The sequence below is a fragment of the Tachypleus tridentatus genome, chromosome 6 (assembly GCF_004210375.1).
Source record: "Tachypleus tridentatus isolate NWPU-2018 chromosome 6, ASM421037v1, whole genome shotgun sequence".
NCBI classification, from domain to species: domain Eukaryota; kingdom Metazoa; phylum Arthropoda; class Merostomata; order Xiphosura; family Limulidae; genus Tachypleus; species Tachypleus tridentatus.
Genome location: NC_134830.1, coordinates 167622796 through 167640699, shown reverse-complemented (window position 1 = coordinate 167640699; position 17904 = coordinate 167622796). Strand labels below are relative to the sequence as shown.

General features: G+C 34.0%; 1 protein-coding gene across 1 annotated transcript; it reads left to right on the top strand.

The window, feature by feature from the left end:
• The first annotated feature begins 1055 nt into the window (after positions 1-1055).
• Positions 1056-17529, top strand: LOC143254398 (uncharacterized). Its single transcript, XM_076509501.1, has 5 exons — positions 1056-1073; positions 9578-10047; positions 12207-12404; positions 13816-14594; positions 17227-17529. Coding segments are annotated over exons 1-5 (1650 nt in total). The 5' UTR covers positions 1056-1072; the 3' UTR covers positions 17429-17529.
• Positions 17530-17904: the final 375 nt, after the last annotated feature.

Below are 17904 nucleotides of genomic sequence, written 5' to 3'. Positions count from 1 at the left end.
AAGCCAAAAGGTGGAAGACTTTCGAAACGTCGTCCTCTACACTTGTGTCCCCACAAGAGGCAGTAGCCGTCCATTCTTCAAAGTTTCACCATGAATACTCTGCCTAAACAATTTATCAAAGTATAGATCGTCTATGTGGTTATTTTTAAGATTTGATGAATAAATAATAGAAAATAATAATTATAAAAATAACCTCCTTCAGTTTTTATTTTATTTTATAATTATATAGTAAATTAAGTTTTTTTCTTAACACTCAGTACTTCCCTTTGAGGGTAAAATATTATATGATTTTACAATAGCTTAAGACTTGTTCTAAGTTCAAAAAATGACTAAGTGTAGATTTTTCACAGTGTCTAAAGTATACCAGGATCAATGTAACTGTGAAACTGTTTTAAGTTGATAAAACACAGCAGCGATCGTCGACAGCTACGGCCGGTTTTAGAAATTAGGATTTTTATCAAAACGTCTAGCATATTATCCAAGAATAAGTTCTCAATATAATTTGTAACCAAAAGTGATTTATACGCGAAGTTGATTTGATTAGATTCAGGCTTCAGTTTCGTGAATCTCAAATTTACATGTTTTTCATACGAGTTAGCAAAGTCCTCTTAGTGGAAATGTAAAAGCCATGTGAGAAGAAAACTGTCATCTGGTGTGAAGAAATATGGAAATATGATATCAACTACAAGATGAGTTTGCTTGAACATGCCTCAGATGATTGTGACGTAGTTAATCATTCAGTTTATTTTAAGACCTTACAAGAGTCAATAAAAATAGCTTCTATATTAAAAAAAGAGCTTACTCGTTCACAAACAGATACTTGGAAGTCAGCCATATGTATACGTTCACTTGGTTCTATACCGTGCATTTGTCAATTTTCTAATTGGAACTATAAGCATTAGGTGTAATTATTGTTAAGTGCTAAGCTACATCATGGACTATCTATGCTATTCCAACCATCTTTATTGAAACCCGAATTCTAGTGTCGTAAGTCTTTAGGCTAACTGCTGAGCCATTGTGAGCTAATATAACAGTTGGTAGAAAAGAACAGTTTCATACTGATGGGTTAGAAAGTAAGTCGTTAGATTTATATTTAATCAAAATGTGCAAACACATTAAAAAAGTTATTCAGAGAATAGTTTGTCCTGAAGCTCAAACTATACAATAAATTCTTAGAAAAACGCACAGTCAGGTGATTAAGGCACTCGACTTATAATCTGAAGGTCGCGGGTTCGAATCCTCATCACACCAAACATGCTCACCCTTTCAACCGTTACTGTTAATCCCACGTTGGTAAAAGAGTAACCCGAAAGTTGGCGATGGGTGGTGATGACAAGCTGCCTTTCATCCATTGTTACACGGCTGAATTAGGGACAGCGAGCGCAGATAGCCCTCGTGTAAATTTGCGCGAAATTCACAAAAACAAAACCTACAAAAAAAACTATAAGCTATATTTTACAAATCGAGTGTAATTACCATGACAGACAACAACCTATGTAAACAGATGATAGATAAACAGAGTAACGAGTTTAGACTTTGCAATCTGTTTCGTTTAGATAAAAAAAATCCAAAAATTTCAACTCAATGAGTGAGCTAATGTCAGTGGCAAGTCTGGTGAGTTACTCCTACATAACAATTAAAATCTGTTTCTCTCTTGATAGAAAATTTTCTTCTAAATATGTTTTGTTTATGAATTTGACGCAAAGCGACACAAGGGCTATCTGCGCTAGCCGTCCTTAGTTTAGCAGTGTAAGACTAGAGGGAAGGCGGCTAGTCATCACCACCCACTGCCAACGCTTGAGCTACTCTTTTATCACAGAATTGTGAGATTGATCGTAACATTACAACGCCCTCACGGCTGAAAGAGCGAGCGTGTTTGGTGTGAGCGGAATTCGAACCTGCGTCACTAAGATTACGAGTCTTAACCCACCTGGCCATGTCGGGCTTCTTCTAAATCTATCATCAACAACTTAAATTAATTCAATAGATCATTTTATGTCTCATAATGCAAGATAAATTTAACAATTTTGATCAAAGTAAACGTTTTTTCTTTCCAATACCGGCTCGAATCCAACTTGAGCAATAAAAAGGCAGAAAAGTGCATTCAAGGCAATCAAGCATTGTTAAGTTCCTTTGTGAACCAATCAAAATTGCGATCACTCATGAAATGAATTTGGGGCGTATTCGTAGAATAATTATTTCTAAAAATTAGTTGGTCCGGTTTGGTTTGTTTTGAATTTCGCGCAAAGCTACACGGTCAAATCCACCAAGTGTTAGTAAAAGAGTAGCTTCAGAGTAAGTGGTTGGTGGTGATGACTAGCTGCCTTCCTTGTAATCTTACACTCCTAAATTAGGGACGGCTAGCGCAGATGACCCTTGTGTAGCTTTGCGCGAAATTCAAAATAAACAAACAAATCATGTTAAATGTTATGTTCTTGGCTTTAGGATAGGTTATCGCACTCTACGTCTCTATATAAGGTCGATCATACCAACGCTTATTGACTATTTGTTTTTGAATTTGTGCAAGGCTACACGAGGACTATCTGCACTAGCCGTCCCCAATTAAGTAATGTAAGACTAGAGGGAAGGCAAAACTATATTATCAAGATAACCTAAGAAAGTTGAATGTTATTATTTATTTTAATTAAAGTTTTAATACCCATACCAGCCGTTTTTAGAATACATTTTTACTTCAAGTGGGTTTCTCGTCATCATGAATAGAAGGAAGGCAGCTAGTCATCACCACCCACCGCTAGCTCTTGGACTACTATTTTATCAACGAATAATGGGATTGACGTCAAGTTATAACATCCATACGGCTGAAAAGACGAGCATGTTTGGCTTGAAGAGGATTCGAACCGCAACTCTCAGATTACGAGTCAAGCGCCCCCTAACCATCTGGCCATGCGAGGCATACCAATACTCATTACACTTGTAAAGTTTCACGGCATCTTTCTCGCGGCCACCTAGCGTCTTCGTCACTATAGTCGTAATAGGCAAACACTAATCGAACTATTGTATCCGAATAAATGAATTTTTTACTTTTATAACTCGTATCTAGAGGAACTAACGTGACGTGACACACATTGTTTTTTTTAATAGGTTAAATATACATATATATATCTGTTAATCTCATTAAGTCCTAAGTTGAAATATCTTAAATCCAGTCTTGTTAAATTGGGCTTGAGATTTTACTTACATTGTTTGTCAATTAAAAAATTTATTTACTGTTTTATGGGACCGTTGCATTATGTCTGAGTTGACTGAATGTTTAGGGAATACCTAGCGACAATGACATGAATCAGAAATATTTTCACATTTCAATACAATTTTTTATGACTTACCAGCAACAGAAGGAGTGAATATTGTGAATTCTGTCTTAGCGTTTCCAGATCATATATGTTGGAATTATTGAGTGTGAAAGTTTGTTTTATGAACTAAAGAGAGTAAAGATTCGCTCTAAAAAAGTCTTAGTTTCTACCCCATGGTTATGGACAATTAGTTTTAACTTCATTTCACTTTCAGTATACTTTAATAATAAACATATTCTTTCAGTTTTCTTACTTTCTATACAAAGCAGTAATCACATTTCCAGAGTTATTAACATTTAAATGAGCCATTATTCTGCTTTTGTTCTGTTCCCGGTAGGGACAGCTGTAAGTTTACGGGCTTACAACGTTAAAATTCGATGTTCGATTATCCGTGATAGAAACAGCAACAAGTTCAAAGTGGGTTGTCTGTGAGATAAAAACAAATAAACAAAACAAAGTTTTTGTTCTAAAAAGAGATTTTCGTTTCATCTATACATATAATTGCACGTGTCCTTCCGCATATCAAATCAATATATTTTTTGTTTCTGTATAGATGTAGCTACTCTGAGTTAGGTTTATCTTTGAACTACCAAGATAATCTATGATCAGAACTTGATTATTGTGGAAGTGATATTTGATTCTGGTCTGTGCTGCTTGTGAAATATTATCCAAAGAATATCCTGCATTCAGAAAAGTCAGATTGATGTTAGCCAAGAGAAGACGAGTCAGATTGATCTGAGGGTAAGGATAAAATAATTTCGATTATTTTGCAGGAGTTATTTGTTAAATATCAATATTTACCCGGATTCCAACAGGCGATTCAGACCTCCAAACTTTAACTATGAAACAAGATAACTGATCCGCGGACTGTTTCATGAGGTACCACTTATATTAACAAGTGGTCTCGAGTAAGTCAAACGAGATCGAAAGGTTAAAAGCTGCTAAGGAGGCATGACCAACCGTGGATACATTAAGAATAATTATGTCAGCCTGGTCAGCGAACCATAGATATCAGCATTCTGTACAGTCGATATTTTTTACTGGATAATGCCTACAAAAATGTTTAAAACAGTCACGACAAGCAGGTGATTCGTCTTTACAATTTACTTATGATAAATCTTGGATAAGCCAAGAGACCTCTTCTGATGGAAGGAATAGTTTCAACGTTTTTTTCCTAATACGAACCCCGTGTTCTAATGACATTAGTTATAGATATAATTGGCAATGCATTACTAGAGCGAGTTTGTGTTTAACATTTAGCAGAATTTGAGAAATTCGTCCATAAGATAGAAGTCAATGATTGTACTAACGAATTAAATGATGTCGACCTGTTGACAGTTCTTGATACAACCAGCAGGTAGTATTGAGGTGAATTATACAAAACCCTATCTTTCTATGATTGAATGAAGGAATACTTATCTCACTTCCTTCATTCAGGTAGCAACATGAAATTTCTGTACCCAAAATTAAATGACTTGGTGTTTGTTGACTAGTTATGATAGTAGAGTGTTTTACACCTTTATAGTCATTGTCACAAGGTTGCATCGGTATTCGAATCATCAATAAATTAAGCCGCTTGTCGAGCAGAAATCAATACTTATAAGTAAGGTACCTGTGAACAACACTTGGCTCCATATGCCAATGAGCGAGCTGTGACAGTAGATCATCTTAATCAATTACTTTGTGAAGGAAATCGTAGTGTGTTAGTGAGATGTTACTGGAGTTTAGAGTTATTATGTCTCTTATGTGACAGTGTGGTACAAGATCATAACTTTGATCAAGATGTTAGAGAGAAGGAACCTAAAGTAGTAGTTCCACCTGATGGAGATCTGAGACAAATTTCTCCACACATCAGGTTTTGTATGTAGTAACATAAACCTCAATGACTGTCATAGAGTGGTAGTGGTACCACAGTCTTGTAATAGTAACTGTGAAAGTTATATGCCTGTATGTTTTAAGTCATATACTGGCAAAAGATATCCTTGTTGCAGCTGTGGACAAGATGATTATTACTAATAAATGTGCCTTTTATTTTTTTCTTGTAGGCGAGAACAAAACAAACAACTGACAACAGGCCCTTGGGACATGATATACAGTAAACGCCAATGGTTTGCTCGCTTAAACTAAGGAGATCTGGATTAGTTCTGACTACTGATCAGGGAAGAAATAGCCATAATTCTGTTTCAGATACGATGGTGTGTTAATTTCTGTTTAAATGGTTCTGCGCCAAGTAATTGGGTAGAAATTGTAGGATAATAAGATGGCCGCCATGAAACGCACTGTGAAGAAAAAATATATTATATCTTAACCTTGACTGAGTTTGAAGGAATGAAGAGATTTATACGCAGGTTAAACACAGTGGCGCAATATTTATTCCAAAGCAATCAAAATTAAATGATAAACGAATGGTTTGACACCATTATATCATATTATGTAATTAACTTTATCCTGCCTAGATGGGTGTATTCTGCCACGAGGGAAAAATTGTATCACAGAAATAGTAATTTATTGAAATACACTTTAGTTCCTATTCCTCATATTAAGCGATGAAAACAACACTTGAATGACGCAATAAACTATTTCGACTTTATAATTTAAACATAAATGCAGCTTTATTCAGTTTTTATTTCATGATTGGTTTGGTTTCTTTTGAATTTTGCGTAAAGTTACATGAGGGTTATCTGCGCTAGCCGTCTCTAGTTTAGCAGTGTAAGACTAAATGGAGGGCAGCTAGTCAACATCATCAACCGCCAACTCTTTGGCTACTCTTTTACCAACGAATAATGGGATTCACCGTCACGTTATAACTCCCCACGACTGAAAGGACGAGTATGTAACATCTCGGTAACATCTTGAATAAGTAAGGAGAATCAATAGAAAGAAATGCGATTCAAATGTATGTATAAATATAACATATAAGTATAAATTAATATAAAATGGGTTTAAAACTTATAATATATATTAAATGAAATGTTGTTAGTTGTAATTAAAAGCAGTTGGCTTTAATATAGTGTTACTATGATAAACTAATTATTTTATAGTATGTAAATAATGTAAATATTGACAAACTGCATGCGGTATTTCTCGGATCAAAGCAAAGATATTATTACAGTTTTATAAAATAAAATATTTACAGGAACTTTTTACAAGAATTTAAAAAGACGTAAAGATCGGAAGCTTAAATATACATACAGTGTACATAAAATACAAGTAAGATAAACCCTTTAAAAGTACATAAGTTTGTTTATTTTTGAATTTCGCACAAAGCTACTCCAGGGCTATCGGTGCTAGCCGTCCCTAATTAAAACTAGAGGGAAGGCAGCTAGTCATCACCACCCACCGCCAACTCTTGGGTTACTCTTTTACCAACGAAAAGTGGAATTGACTGTCACATTATAACGCCCCCACGGCTGAAAGGGCGAGCATGTTTGGCGCGACGGGGATGCGAACCCACGACCCTCAGATTACGAGTCGCACGCTTTAACATGCTTGGCCATGCCGGGCTCCTTAGTAAGGAAGTATTGGTTTACTGGTAAAGGTAAGTAACAATTGTTACTAAAACACAATGTTTCACTGAATATTATCTGCTTCTATATTTTCTAGAATATATTCTTTGATTTGTAAAGTATTGCTGCCATGAAATGAATTAAAAAGCAATTATATTTTGTAAGAATAATAGATATTCATTAATCTTTCTGTACAAATGTAATAACAGTAATGAAGGTAAACTAACAGAAGTGCGAGTGAAAACTAACACAAGTGAGAATTAAATTCATTTAACACCGAGCAGAGAAAACACGAACTGAACATCAGGCGCATGAGTGGAGCACAATTCGTCTTCCGCGATAACATTTGCTACCACGTGAGACACTGAACAGTCATAGCTCCAAAAATAACTATTTTTAGCTTGTATGTTACATATTATCAGTAGGTGTAAGATCTTAATATGAACTGGTTGCCTTGAATCACAAGCTCTTGTTTTCAACCAATACTGTTTCGGTCTGAACAGAGGATGTAAGCTACAGTAAGTTATCACTGTTTTATTCACATAAAGTATTTGAATTAATGAACTTCGAAGGGATTTTTTTTGTATCTTAATGTTTTCCCATTAATGTTTCCGCTCGGTGGCTCAATAGTAAGCCTGATGATTTATAACACTAAAACTTGAGTTTCAATACACGTGATAAGCAGAGAACAAGTAACCCGTAGTTTGGCTCTGTGCGCAACAATATATAAATCTAGTGGATTTTTTAAAAATATTTCCATTTTGAAAGTATAGTGGCGATTATTCACGTGATCTAGGTATGTTGTAAGAAACGTAATTGTTGGACATTTTCATCACACATAACTCTATATGTATGTTTGTTATATCAGTGTAGATGCTGTTGTTTGCTTGTTTTGAATTTCGTACAAATGTACTCCCGAGCTATCTGAACTAGCCGTCTCTAATTCAGCAGTGACAGACTAAAGAGAAAACAAAGTGGCCGAGATGTTTGTTGATTACTTTTGTTAATATACTTTAGTTTCAGGTATTTTTGAAAAGTCGGTTAAAGCGACGTTATTTGATAACAATATCTCCACTAGATCAACAGCATCAGTAATTTCCTTTTGAAATGCATATTACTTTTGTTAATCATTCTTTTTTGAAAAGTCGGTTAAAGCGACGTTATTTGATAACAATATCTCCACTAGCATATCAGCTATAATATAAATATTATATTATAGATACATCTATGCATCCATAAAGAGCAATCATCTTACGAGCTTTAAAACGTTTAATTGTGTTTCACTCTTGGTTTCACTCAGAGTCAAAACTCTGAGCTACTTATACTGCTCTCTACAAAAAGGAATTATTGAGATTTCGGTTAAGACCATCTACAATAAATAACATAAGGTAAATTACAATTTTATTATTTTTGTTACGCCATATTTTGAGGTGTAAATAATAGTATGATTAATTCATAGCAATTTAGTGTAGAATAAAATTTGTCACCAACCTTACTCATGCCTGCTGTGACGTCATGTCAAAGATGAATGTTGAGTTCTGACTGTGTGCACAGCTTTTCAAACAGGAAACAGACATCACGGTTCACAATCTGGATAAAATAGTGCGTTTTACACGTACGATAGTAGCCAGTGTGGTAGAAGCTCAAAAGGTTGTGGATACTTGCTTGACGATCGATTTTTAGTTCATTATTATATAAAACTACACTAGAAGTATCCCCTCCAAACTTTGACCTTTTAATTAATTTTCAGAATAGCCTAGCTGATATATTCGAGTTGGATATATTTTGTTTCGTTATTTAGGCTTATTTAAGAATCCTACAGTAATTTTCTGCTATATTGGATTTTGAGGACTGGCAAGTCATTATTATAATCAGATAACATTTATTTAACATTCTGTAAATTGATGGATTATCTTTTATGTTGAGTTTTATAACTGGATTGAAATCAACATTTGTTTGATTGGAAGTAAGTGCTTGTTTCTTTTTTTAGCATGTGGTCGTGTAACCAATATCCATATACGAAGCAAAATATAAAGTTGGAAAGTTGCCAGAAGATATCGCCTCAAACTATTCCTGTATATTTATAAGCCAACGTACACTAACAGTCTCTGTAAAGCTTCCTCTAGCAACTACGCAGATTTGACTGTCGGATTTTAGGCCTAAAGATTTTTCTCTGATGTTGATGTTTTGAATTAAGCACAAAGCTACACAATAGGCTATCTGTGCTCTGCCCACCACGAGTATCGAAACCCGGTTTTTAGCGTTGTAAATCCGCAGACATGCCGCTGACCCACTGGGGGCAGTTTTTTTCTCTATATTTTATGCAAATAGTTAAATCAATATATTATATACTAATATAATTAATAATTTTAATTTAATTAATCATTAGCAAAGTCACACAAACGTCCCGAATAAGCCGTCAAAATGTGAAAGATTGCGTTCATAAATTCTAAGTAACTAGACAATAATAAAATTGTTGGAATAACTGTTATTTTAAATTTTAAAACTTTGAACATGCCACAGTATTCTAAAGCAAGTAACGCAAATCTGAATAAGGAAAGATTTCCCGTACGCGATGAATATGAATAAATTAATTGAAAGTTACTAAACAGATAGAAGTTCAATAATTTAGCATACATTTCAAATTATTAGCTACAAAAATGACTAGAGACTATTTACTGAGTTAATGATCATTACATTAATGGTGATAAAGTAATATTAACTCATAATTGTTTTATTTTCTCCTGAATGATGTTCCAGTGATACCATTTATATCATTCTTCCTGGGTGAATCCACTTCAGGCTTTCATATTGTATTAATGCAGATAGGTTTCCTGACAAACCAGCGATGTGATCTTTTACAACCTCAAATTTCGGCAGCTCTAACCCTAAGTGGTAGTATCAAAGGAATACAAAGTGCTCAGAGAGGCTTAATGTCGAAAGCTATATCATCAAACTCAAGAACCTCAGGGCCCTACTGCACCTGCCGGTCACCTGAAGATGGAGGAACAAAACTGAGACTTTATGGCCAAGAGAATTGGGATAAACAGTGTGTAAACACACCCTCAGTCTCCACAGATACCCCCAAAAGGGGTGTTCAAGTATTTCCAACTTCTTCTGGTCAGACGTCTACGCTAGTTGTCAACAGTTTATCAAGCACATCAACTTCTGTTCCGTCGCCTCCACAACCAAGAGAAAACAGCATGATCACGAGGCGAGGAAAAACAAAAGTGATTTTTTTTTTACTTGTAACACATTGTTGAATATTCGGATTATGATAAGTTACTTAATGTTCAAACTCATTATAGGTTACTAATTGTTCATACTTATGATGTGTTACTGAATGCTCAAACTTATGTTAATGGATGCTTGAACTTATTATATGTTACTTAATATTGAAGTTTATGATAAATTACTGAATGTTCAAACTTATGATAGGTAACTGAATGTTCATGCTTATGATTTATTAACAAATGTTCAGTGTGAGAAAAATAAATTTTTAATTACTCATTACAGTTCATGCAAATTATGTAAAATGCAAGAAAAAAACTCTTCATGTCATCATGTACACAAAAAGGTGTAATAGATAGTGTTACACATACCTATGGTAGGTTCTGAGAGGTATAATAGGCACTCAGAGGTATAATATAAAAAAAACAAGAACTTTATCTCGACACAAAGGTCTGTTGTCTTAAACATTAATTTACTAAATATTATACGTGATATAAGATCTGACAGTCTGATGTAAATGTTATATATAATGTAAAGTTATCAAGACGTTTGTACACTGAAGTATTCGTGTAGTATGTAATGTAAAGTTATCAAGACGTTTGTACACTGAAGTATTGGTGTAGTATATAATGTAAAGTTATCAAGACGTTTGTACACTGAAGTATTCGTGTAGTATATAATGTAAAGTTATCAAGACGTTTGTACACTGAAGTATTGGTGTAGTATATAATGTAAAGTTATCAAGACGTTTGTACACTGAAGTATTCGTGTAGTATGTAATGTAAAGTTATCAAGACGTTTGTACACTGAAGTATTCGTGTAGTATATAATGTAAAGTTATAAAGACGTTTGTAAACTGAAGTATTCGTGTAGTATGTAATGTAAAGTTATCAAGACGTTTGTACACTGAAGTATTCGTGTAGTATGTAATGTAAAGTTATCAAGACGTTTGTACACTGAAGTATTTGTGTAGTATGTAATGTAAAGTTATCAAGACGTTTGTAAACTGAAGTATTCGTGTAGTATATAATGTAAAGTTATAAACACGTTTGTAAACTGAAGTATTCGTGTAGTATATAATGTAAAGTTATCAAGACGTTTGTACACTGAAGTATTCGTGTAGTATGTAATGTAAAGTTATCAAGACGTTTGTACACTGAAGTATTCGTGTAGTATGTAATGTAAAGTTATCAAGACGTTTGTACACTGAAGCATTTGTGTAGTATGTAATGTAAAGTTATCAAGACGTTTGTACACTGAAGTATTCGTGTAGTATGTAATGTAAAGTTATCAAGACGTTTGTACACTGAAGTATTCGTGTAATGTATAATGTAAAGTTATCAACACGTTTGTAAACTGAAGTATTCGTGTAGTGTATAATGTAAAGTTATCAAGACGTTTGTACACTGAAGTATTCGTGTAGTATGTAATGTAAAGTTATCAAGACGTTTGTACACTGAAGTATTCGTGTAATGTATAATGTAAAGTTATCAACACGTTTGTACACTGAAGTATTCGTGTAATGTATAATGTAAAGTTATCAACACGTTTGTACACTGAAGTATTCGTGTAGTATATAATGTAAAGTTATCAAGACGTTTGTACACTGAAGTATTCGTGTAGTATGTAATGTAAAGTTATCAAGACGTTTGTACACTGAAGTATTTGTGTAGTATGTAATGTAAAGTTATCAAGACGTTTGTACACTGAAGTATTTGTGTAGTATGTAATGTAAAGTTATCAAGACGTTTGTACACTGAAGTATTCGTGTAGTATGTAATGTAAAGTTATCAAGACGTTTGTACACTGAAGTATTCGTGTAATGTATAATGTAAAGTTATCAACACGTTTGTACACTGAAGTATTCGTGTAGTGTATAATGTAAAGTTATCAAGACGTTTGTACACTGAAGTATTTGTGTAGTATGTAATGTAAAGTTATCAAGACGTTTGTACACTGAAGTATTCGTGTAGTATGTAATGTAAAGTTATCAACACGTTTGTACACTGAAGTATTCGTGTTTTCTAAAGTCACAAATGATTATTAAGATAAATCGATATTGACACCTTATAGAGATATTTGTGTAAGTTAACAAAACTCATACTAACTGTTGAAGGTTCCTTACAGAAAGTTAACTTTAATCAACCTTATTTTCCAGGAGAAACTCAAAGGAAAAGATAAAGAATCAGGAAGTAAACTGTTAGAAAATGTGCTGTCCTGTATTTGTGAATGTTTCCTATGCGGTGAAGGAGCTGTTCGCCCCAGCAATACCAGAGGGTTTTCAGAAGAAACCCATAAAAAAGCTGAGCCCCCCACATGTACCAGACAACTTTCACAGGAACTTTACCCTAACAAAGTTTGTCAGTTCTCCTATGACGAATCTAAAGTCTGAGACTTAGATTCTTACTTTACTATTCTCATTGCACATAACGAAGTCTAAATTAATTAATATGTTGCGTAAAATAACAACACTTAAACCAACTTACTAAAAACATTGCACATATAAATTACTTAATCTTTCAATTTTTACTTGTGGAACTTTTTATTACTAATAACACTAAGTAACACAAATTTTGTTCCTGGATAGTGTGTGTTATTTCTTAATTGCTTATGTTGTAAAAGTACAGAAAATGGCCATTATTCCCTTCAAGTATTGAAATGAAATTTAGAAATAAACCTATTTTCTAGGTAAAAACGGGCAACTTTGCACATTTTCATTTACATTAGGTCTGAATAAAACAACATATGAATCAAGATTTACATGTATTTATACTAAAGTTATACAAAAATGTTTAAAAGTGAAATCACTTTCACCTATCAAATATAGTTTGTTTTTGAATTTCGCGCATAGCTACTCGAGGGCTATCTGGGCTAGCCGTCCTTAACTTAGCAGTGCAAGACTAGAGGGAAGGCAGCTAGTCATCACCACCCACCGCCAACTCTTGGGCTATTCTTCTACCAAGGAATAGTGGGATTATAACTCCCCTACGGCTGAAAGAGAGACCTTGTTTGGTGCGATGGAGATTCGAACCCGCAACCTTTAGATTACGAGTCGAACGTCTTAACCCACCTGGCTATGCCAGGCAATTACAAATTTAGCCTCCCATCGTGTTTTCGTTATACGCTCCCAGGTCACAAAAGCAAAGTTTGAAGAGAAAAATAGGTCTTTTCCATTTACATTTGGCATAAGCAATTGAGAAATAACAAGAAAAAAGTAAAAATTGTGTTACATAGTGTTATTGAATAGTGTTAATGTTAAATATCTACCACATTAAGATGTTTTTCTTCTTTCAAATCTCATGATCGTTTCTTCTTAATGATTAATTAAACTAAGATTTCATTGAACTCAGGTTATAACGAGACTTCATAATACTTGTTCGAACTGTTCGAAATATGAACATGAATACAGTTTAAAAATTTAATACAGTATAAGAGTTTTTTTTTTAATTAAAATTAGAGCTAGGCTGACAAAGTTTAATGTTAAGTGAAATCTTTCGAAAACAATGTTCAGATTTGAATAATCAAAGAAATGTACCGAGAGTAATATGTTTTAAAAACCACATTTGGAACTAGGTGAGGAAATTTGAAGGAAATCATGTATTATTGAGCGTGATACTTTTCAAACTATATTTAAAGTTAGATTAACAAATTTTATATGAGTTTGAACGTTTCATAAAAGCTATATTACGAGCTGGTTTAACAAAAGATCTATAATACATATTTCATATAGATAGTATAGTGTTTTAAAAAAATTCTATATTTTACAGATGAGCAATACGGAATACGAGACCACTAGTCGCCAGCCTTCACAGCGATACATTAATAAAACAAATGAAAATTGTTGTAACCAGTACAGTAACCTACCTCCCGAGTTGTACGGGACAATGAAGAAAGATAAGAAACCTTTCACGTACACTCCTGGAGGCATTAACTTGTTAGAGATTAAGTCGCCTCGAATGGCTAAAAGGATTATTGCCAATCAACAAGATCCAGGTGTTGCTGTCAGACCTGAAGCTCAGAGAGGGCCTTCTGCTGCTGTGATTCAGGCTGAGATCCACGCCTCAGAAAACCGCGTTTATTCTCAACCAATAGTCACTCGGCAACTGTTGTTACCAGCAACGATTAACTATGGAATCCAAGCTCCAGGAAACAGTGTTAGTCCTCAATCAGTAGCTACTCGGCAACCGGTGTTACCAGAAATGATAAAGTATGGAATCCAAACTCCAGGAAACAGCGTTTGTCCTCAACCAATAGTCACTCGGCAACCGGTGTTACCAGCAACGATTGACTATGGAATCCAAGCTCCAGGAAACAGTGTTCGTCCTCAATCAGTAGCTACTCAGCAACCGGTGTTACCAGAAATGATAAACTATGGAATCCAAGCTCCAGGAAACAGTGTTCGTCCTCAATCAGTAGCTACTCGGCAACCGGTGTTACCAGGAATGATAAACCAACATTCTGTGTCGTTAAGCCCAACGTACTCTAAAAGCCCCAAAGTAACTCAGAAACGGAATGCGGATTTGTGCTCTTCAGAGAAAACTAGGGAGTAGGAAGAATATCTTTATTTTTTTACTTAAAATATATGTAAATAAGAAATAATTGGCAGACTTAAGTGAAAAAGATGAAACCATTACTTACAACATTTCGAAAATTTTAATTATATGTATCTTTAATTGCATTAATAGCAGATAAAACATATACAGTACTGTGCAAAAGTGATATGACAAAATCAGAAATTAGATGTCAAGTGAGTTTAAAAAAACAATAGAAGGTGAATCACAAGCGAAACGTCAACGTTTTATTAATCTGCATACTTAATGCAACAGAAACTCAGTGGAAGTGCTTAAGTTCAGTAAACAATTAATATTTCTGTATCCCCCTTCTTGCTTTAATAGCTGCAGACAGTCTTTTAGGAATTGTTGCAACATATTTTATCAAGTTGTCCTTTAGGAATTCATTCCAAATGTCTCAAACACACTCCCATAAAGTTTCTTCAGAAGTAGCATTAGATTTGTCAAGTTTAGGCCTATCAAATCACAGACTAATTCAATTGGGTTCAGATTGGAGCTCTGTGGAAGACATTACATCACTTGAACGATTCAAGCAGCTTCATTCTTAGTTAAGTAATTTCTGCTTAGGTTGAATGAGTGTTTGGAGTTCTTTATCTTTTTGCAATTAGAATCCTTTGCCAATAATCCCAAGCCACTGGGTAAACCTTCACTGATGAGTATCTGATGGTATTTGATTTGGTCCACTATTCCATCTATGTTGCAAATATCTCCTGTCGTCTCAACAAATAAACACTTCTAAACCATCACAACGTCTCACCCATGCTTTATGGTAGGTTTTATGCATTGAGGTAAGTATCTTTCACCTTTCTTCCATCGGTCTACAAACTGCGCATTGAACTAGATATTTCAAACTTGGACTCGTATGTCCCTAACACCCTTTCAAATCATTAACAGTCCAGATTTTTTGGGTTTTGTTACTTTTAAGCAAATTTCAGACGATGAAAATCGAAGTAAAGGTTTTTTGTAACTGCTACACGGCCAAATATTTTATTTTTCATTAGATCTACCTGATATTGTAGATCTGGCTACATTTCTATCATTTGCTACGTGGTTGTTTATCCCATGCTTTCTTCTGTCCTGAAGGCTTCATAAACAAAATACTTAACATTAGTATCATTGAGTTTAGGAGTTCTGCATCTTCCTTTCATATTTTTAAATTTACCTGTTTTGGTCTCACGATCTAGGGTGTACTTGATAATGTTTGGAGAACATTTCAAGTTTACAGCAATTTGTCAGAGAGTCCAGCCAGGATCATCTGAGGCTTCTAATGCGATTTCTCTGCTCTACTGACAATTCTCTACGTGTTTTGGGCTGTGACATGAAATAAAACCTAATAAATAGTGTTAAACACTTTTTATGAAGGTTTATTTGTGGAGTACTATTAAATTATTTTATTCTAGGTGTTGCATATTATAATTTATTTCGGACAAGTCTCCTGGTTATTATATTACATATGTTAACGAATTACTATTTCAAGCAGTAGAAAGTTTTATTCTTAATTTAGTAGTTCATTGAAAAACACAGTTTTATTTTATAACACAAATATATTTTGATATACAGACATAAAAACAATAGAATTTATGATAATGGTTATTACCAATAATTATTACAAACCATTGTTTACATACCAGAAGTTACAGATAATACTGAGTTATATATCCGGAATAGAACAATATTTTATAAAAGACCCAGGTCCGGGACGATCAAATTACTTTTGAGTTGATATTGTTGCACCAGGGTTAAGCTATCTATACTTAATTAGCCCCACACACTTACAAATTCACTTCTCATCGATAAAGATAGAGGTAATAACATCCGAAGAAATTCACTGAAGTAGAATGTAGTGTAATTTTCGAAACCTATAACCTTTTGAACTTTTATAATTTTTCGATTAATAGACGTTAATCACAATTATAGCTTCCTGGGCCTATAGCATACTACTGCAGCTGTTCAACAATAATTTTCTCTTCCGTCACTTGGCTAGCTGCTTTCTATAGAAATCGTGCGAGTTTGTAGAAATTTCAACAATATTCCTGTGCGCTTTCTTCAAAGAAGTATTGTTGATTTTTATACTCAAGAACGTTCTATAAATTTTGAGAACAGGCGACACTTGCACAGTATAGTGAAGAATATAATCACATACAACAAAGAAAACTATAATGAAACAAGCGTAAGCACCAAAATAAGTGTACAAAGATAAATCGGTTATATAGTATATACCTATAACATATTCCAGCTCCTTGTTAGCTTCTTTCTATACAGTTAACACTCTGCAGGAAGTTCCATAACAGTTATTTAAGACCCTAAATTTTATCAGTATGTTCATTCAACCAGAAACGTTATGGCATGTCTATGGTAAAAGTATATGGGAATTCTAAAGAATGATAATGTTCTCACCCGAGCTCATTCAGTTGTCAACATGGATCGGTGAAGCATTACTATAGTGTTGAAATTTACATTCTATAATGGCATGGATGAATTACCCCACAAAATAGAAAGAATTACAAAATATTCTCATGTTCTAATATTTTTGCACAGTACTGTATAACTTGTAAAGAAATTTGTTTAATTATACTTCATGAGAAACTCTGTCTTCGTGTATTCCAGTTTCTATCTAGGTACGAACGAAAAGGAACCAAAAAGGTTTAAGCAATTACAACAGTATTATTCCAAGTTGCTACCTCAAAACCATGATATATACTACGAACCAAGAAGTCTCACTCAACCCTGTTTCTTATGTGTTTCTCAAAACCTTACAAGCACCGAAGAAATGGAAGACAAAAACGGTAAAATGTTTTCTATTTTCTGAAAATTATTTGTTTTGTTACCCCACGTTAACTACAAACTAAACTAATATAACACAATCCTGCGAGTATTTCACTGTCTTACGAGTTTTACATGTTCTACAGTAATTCCTGTACGCTGAATCCGAAAGTGATGTATACTTTTTTCTATCACGTACAGATTTTTCACAGCAATTTATATGTAGTTTTACAAAAGTGGATCATTTTCATTGAGATTTGGTCACATTTTGTTGTTCTTAAATGTTGAAACCAAGGTTTTTCTAGACTAATGACAACGTGAGAATTTGTATGAACAGTTAGAAAGGACGATGACGAAAGTTGAAAAAATAAACATAGATTACCTCTAAAGATGTTACTGACATTTTATAAGAAACAACAAAGATCCATTTGTATCGTCAACATATCTGTACCAGTGTGGCGACGGGTGTAAGGCTTAATTGATTACTGTTACGTTAGCCGGTTCCTTTTCCAACGACTCTTT

Coding starts and splice junctions, on each gene's coding strand:
- LOC143254398 (XM_076509501.1), top strand. Junction 10,048..12,206: donor CGAGGCGAGGAAAAACAAAA/GTGATTTTTTTT, acceptor CTTATTTTCCAG/GAGAAACTCAAAGGAAAAGA. Junction 14,595..17,226: donor TCTTCAGAGAAAACTAGGGA/GTAGGAAGAATA, acceptor CGTGTATTCCAG/TTTCTATCTAGGTACGAACG.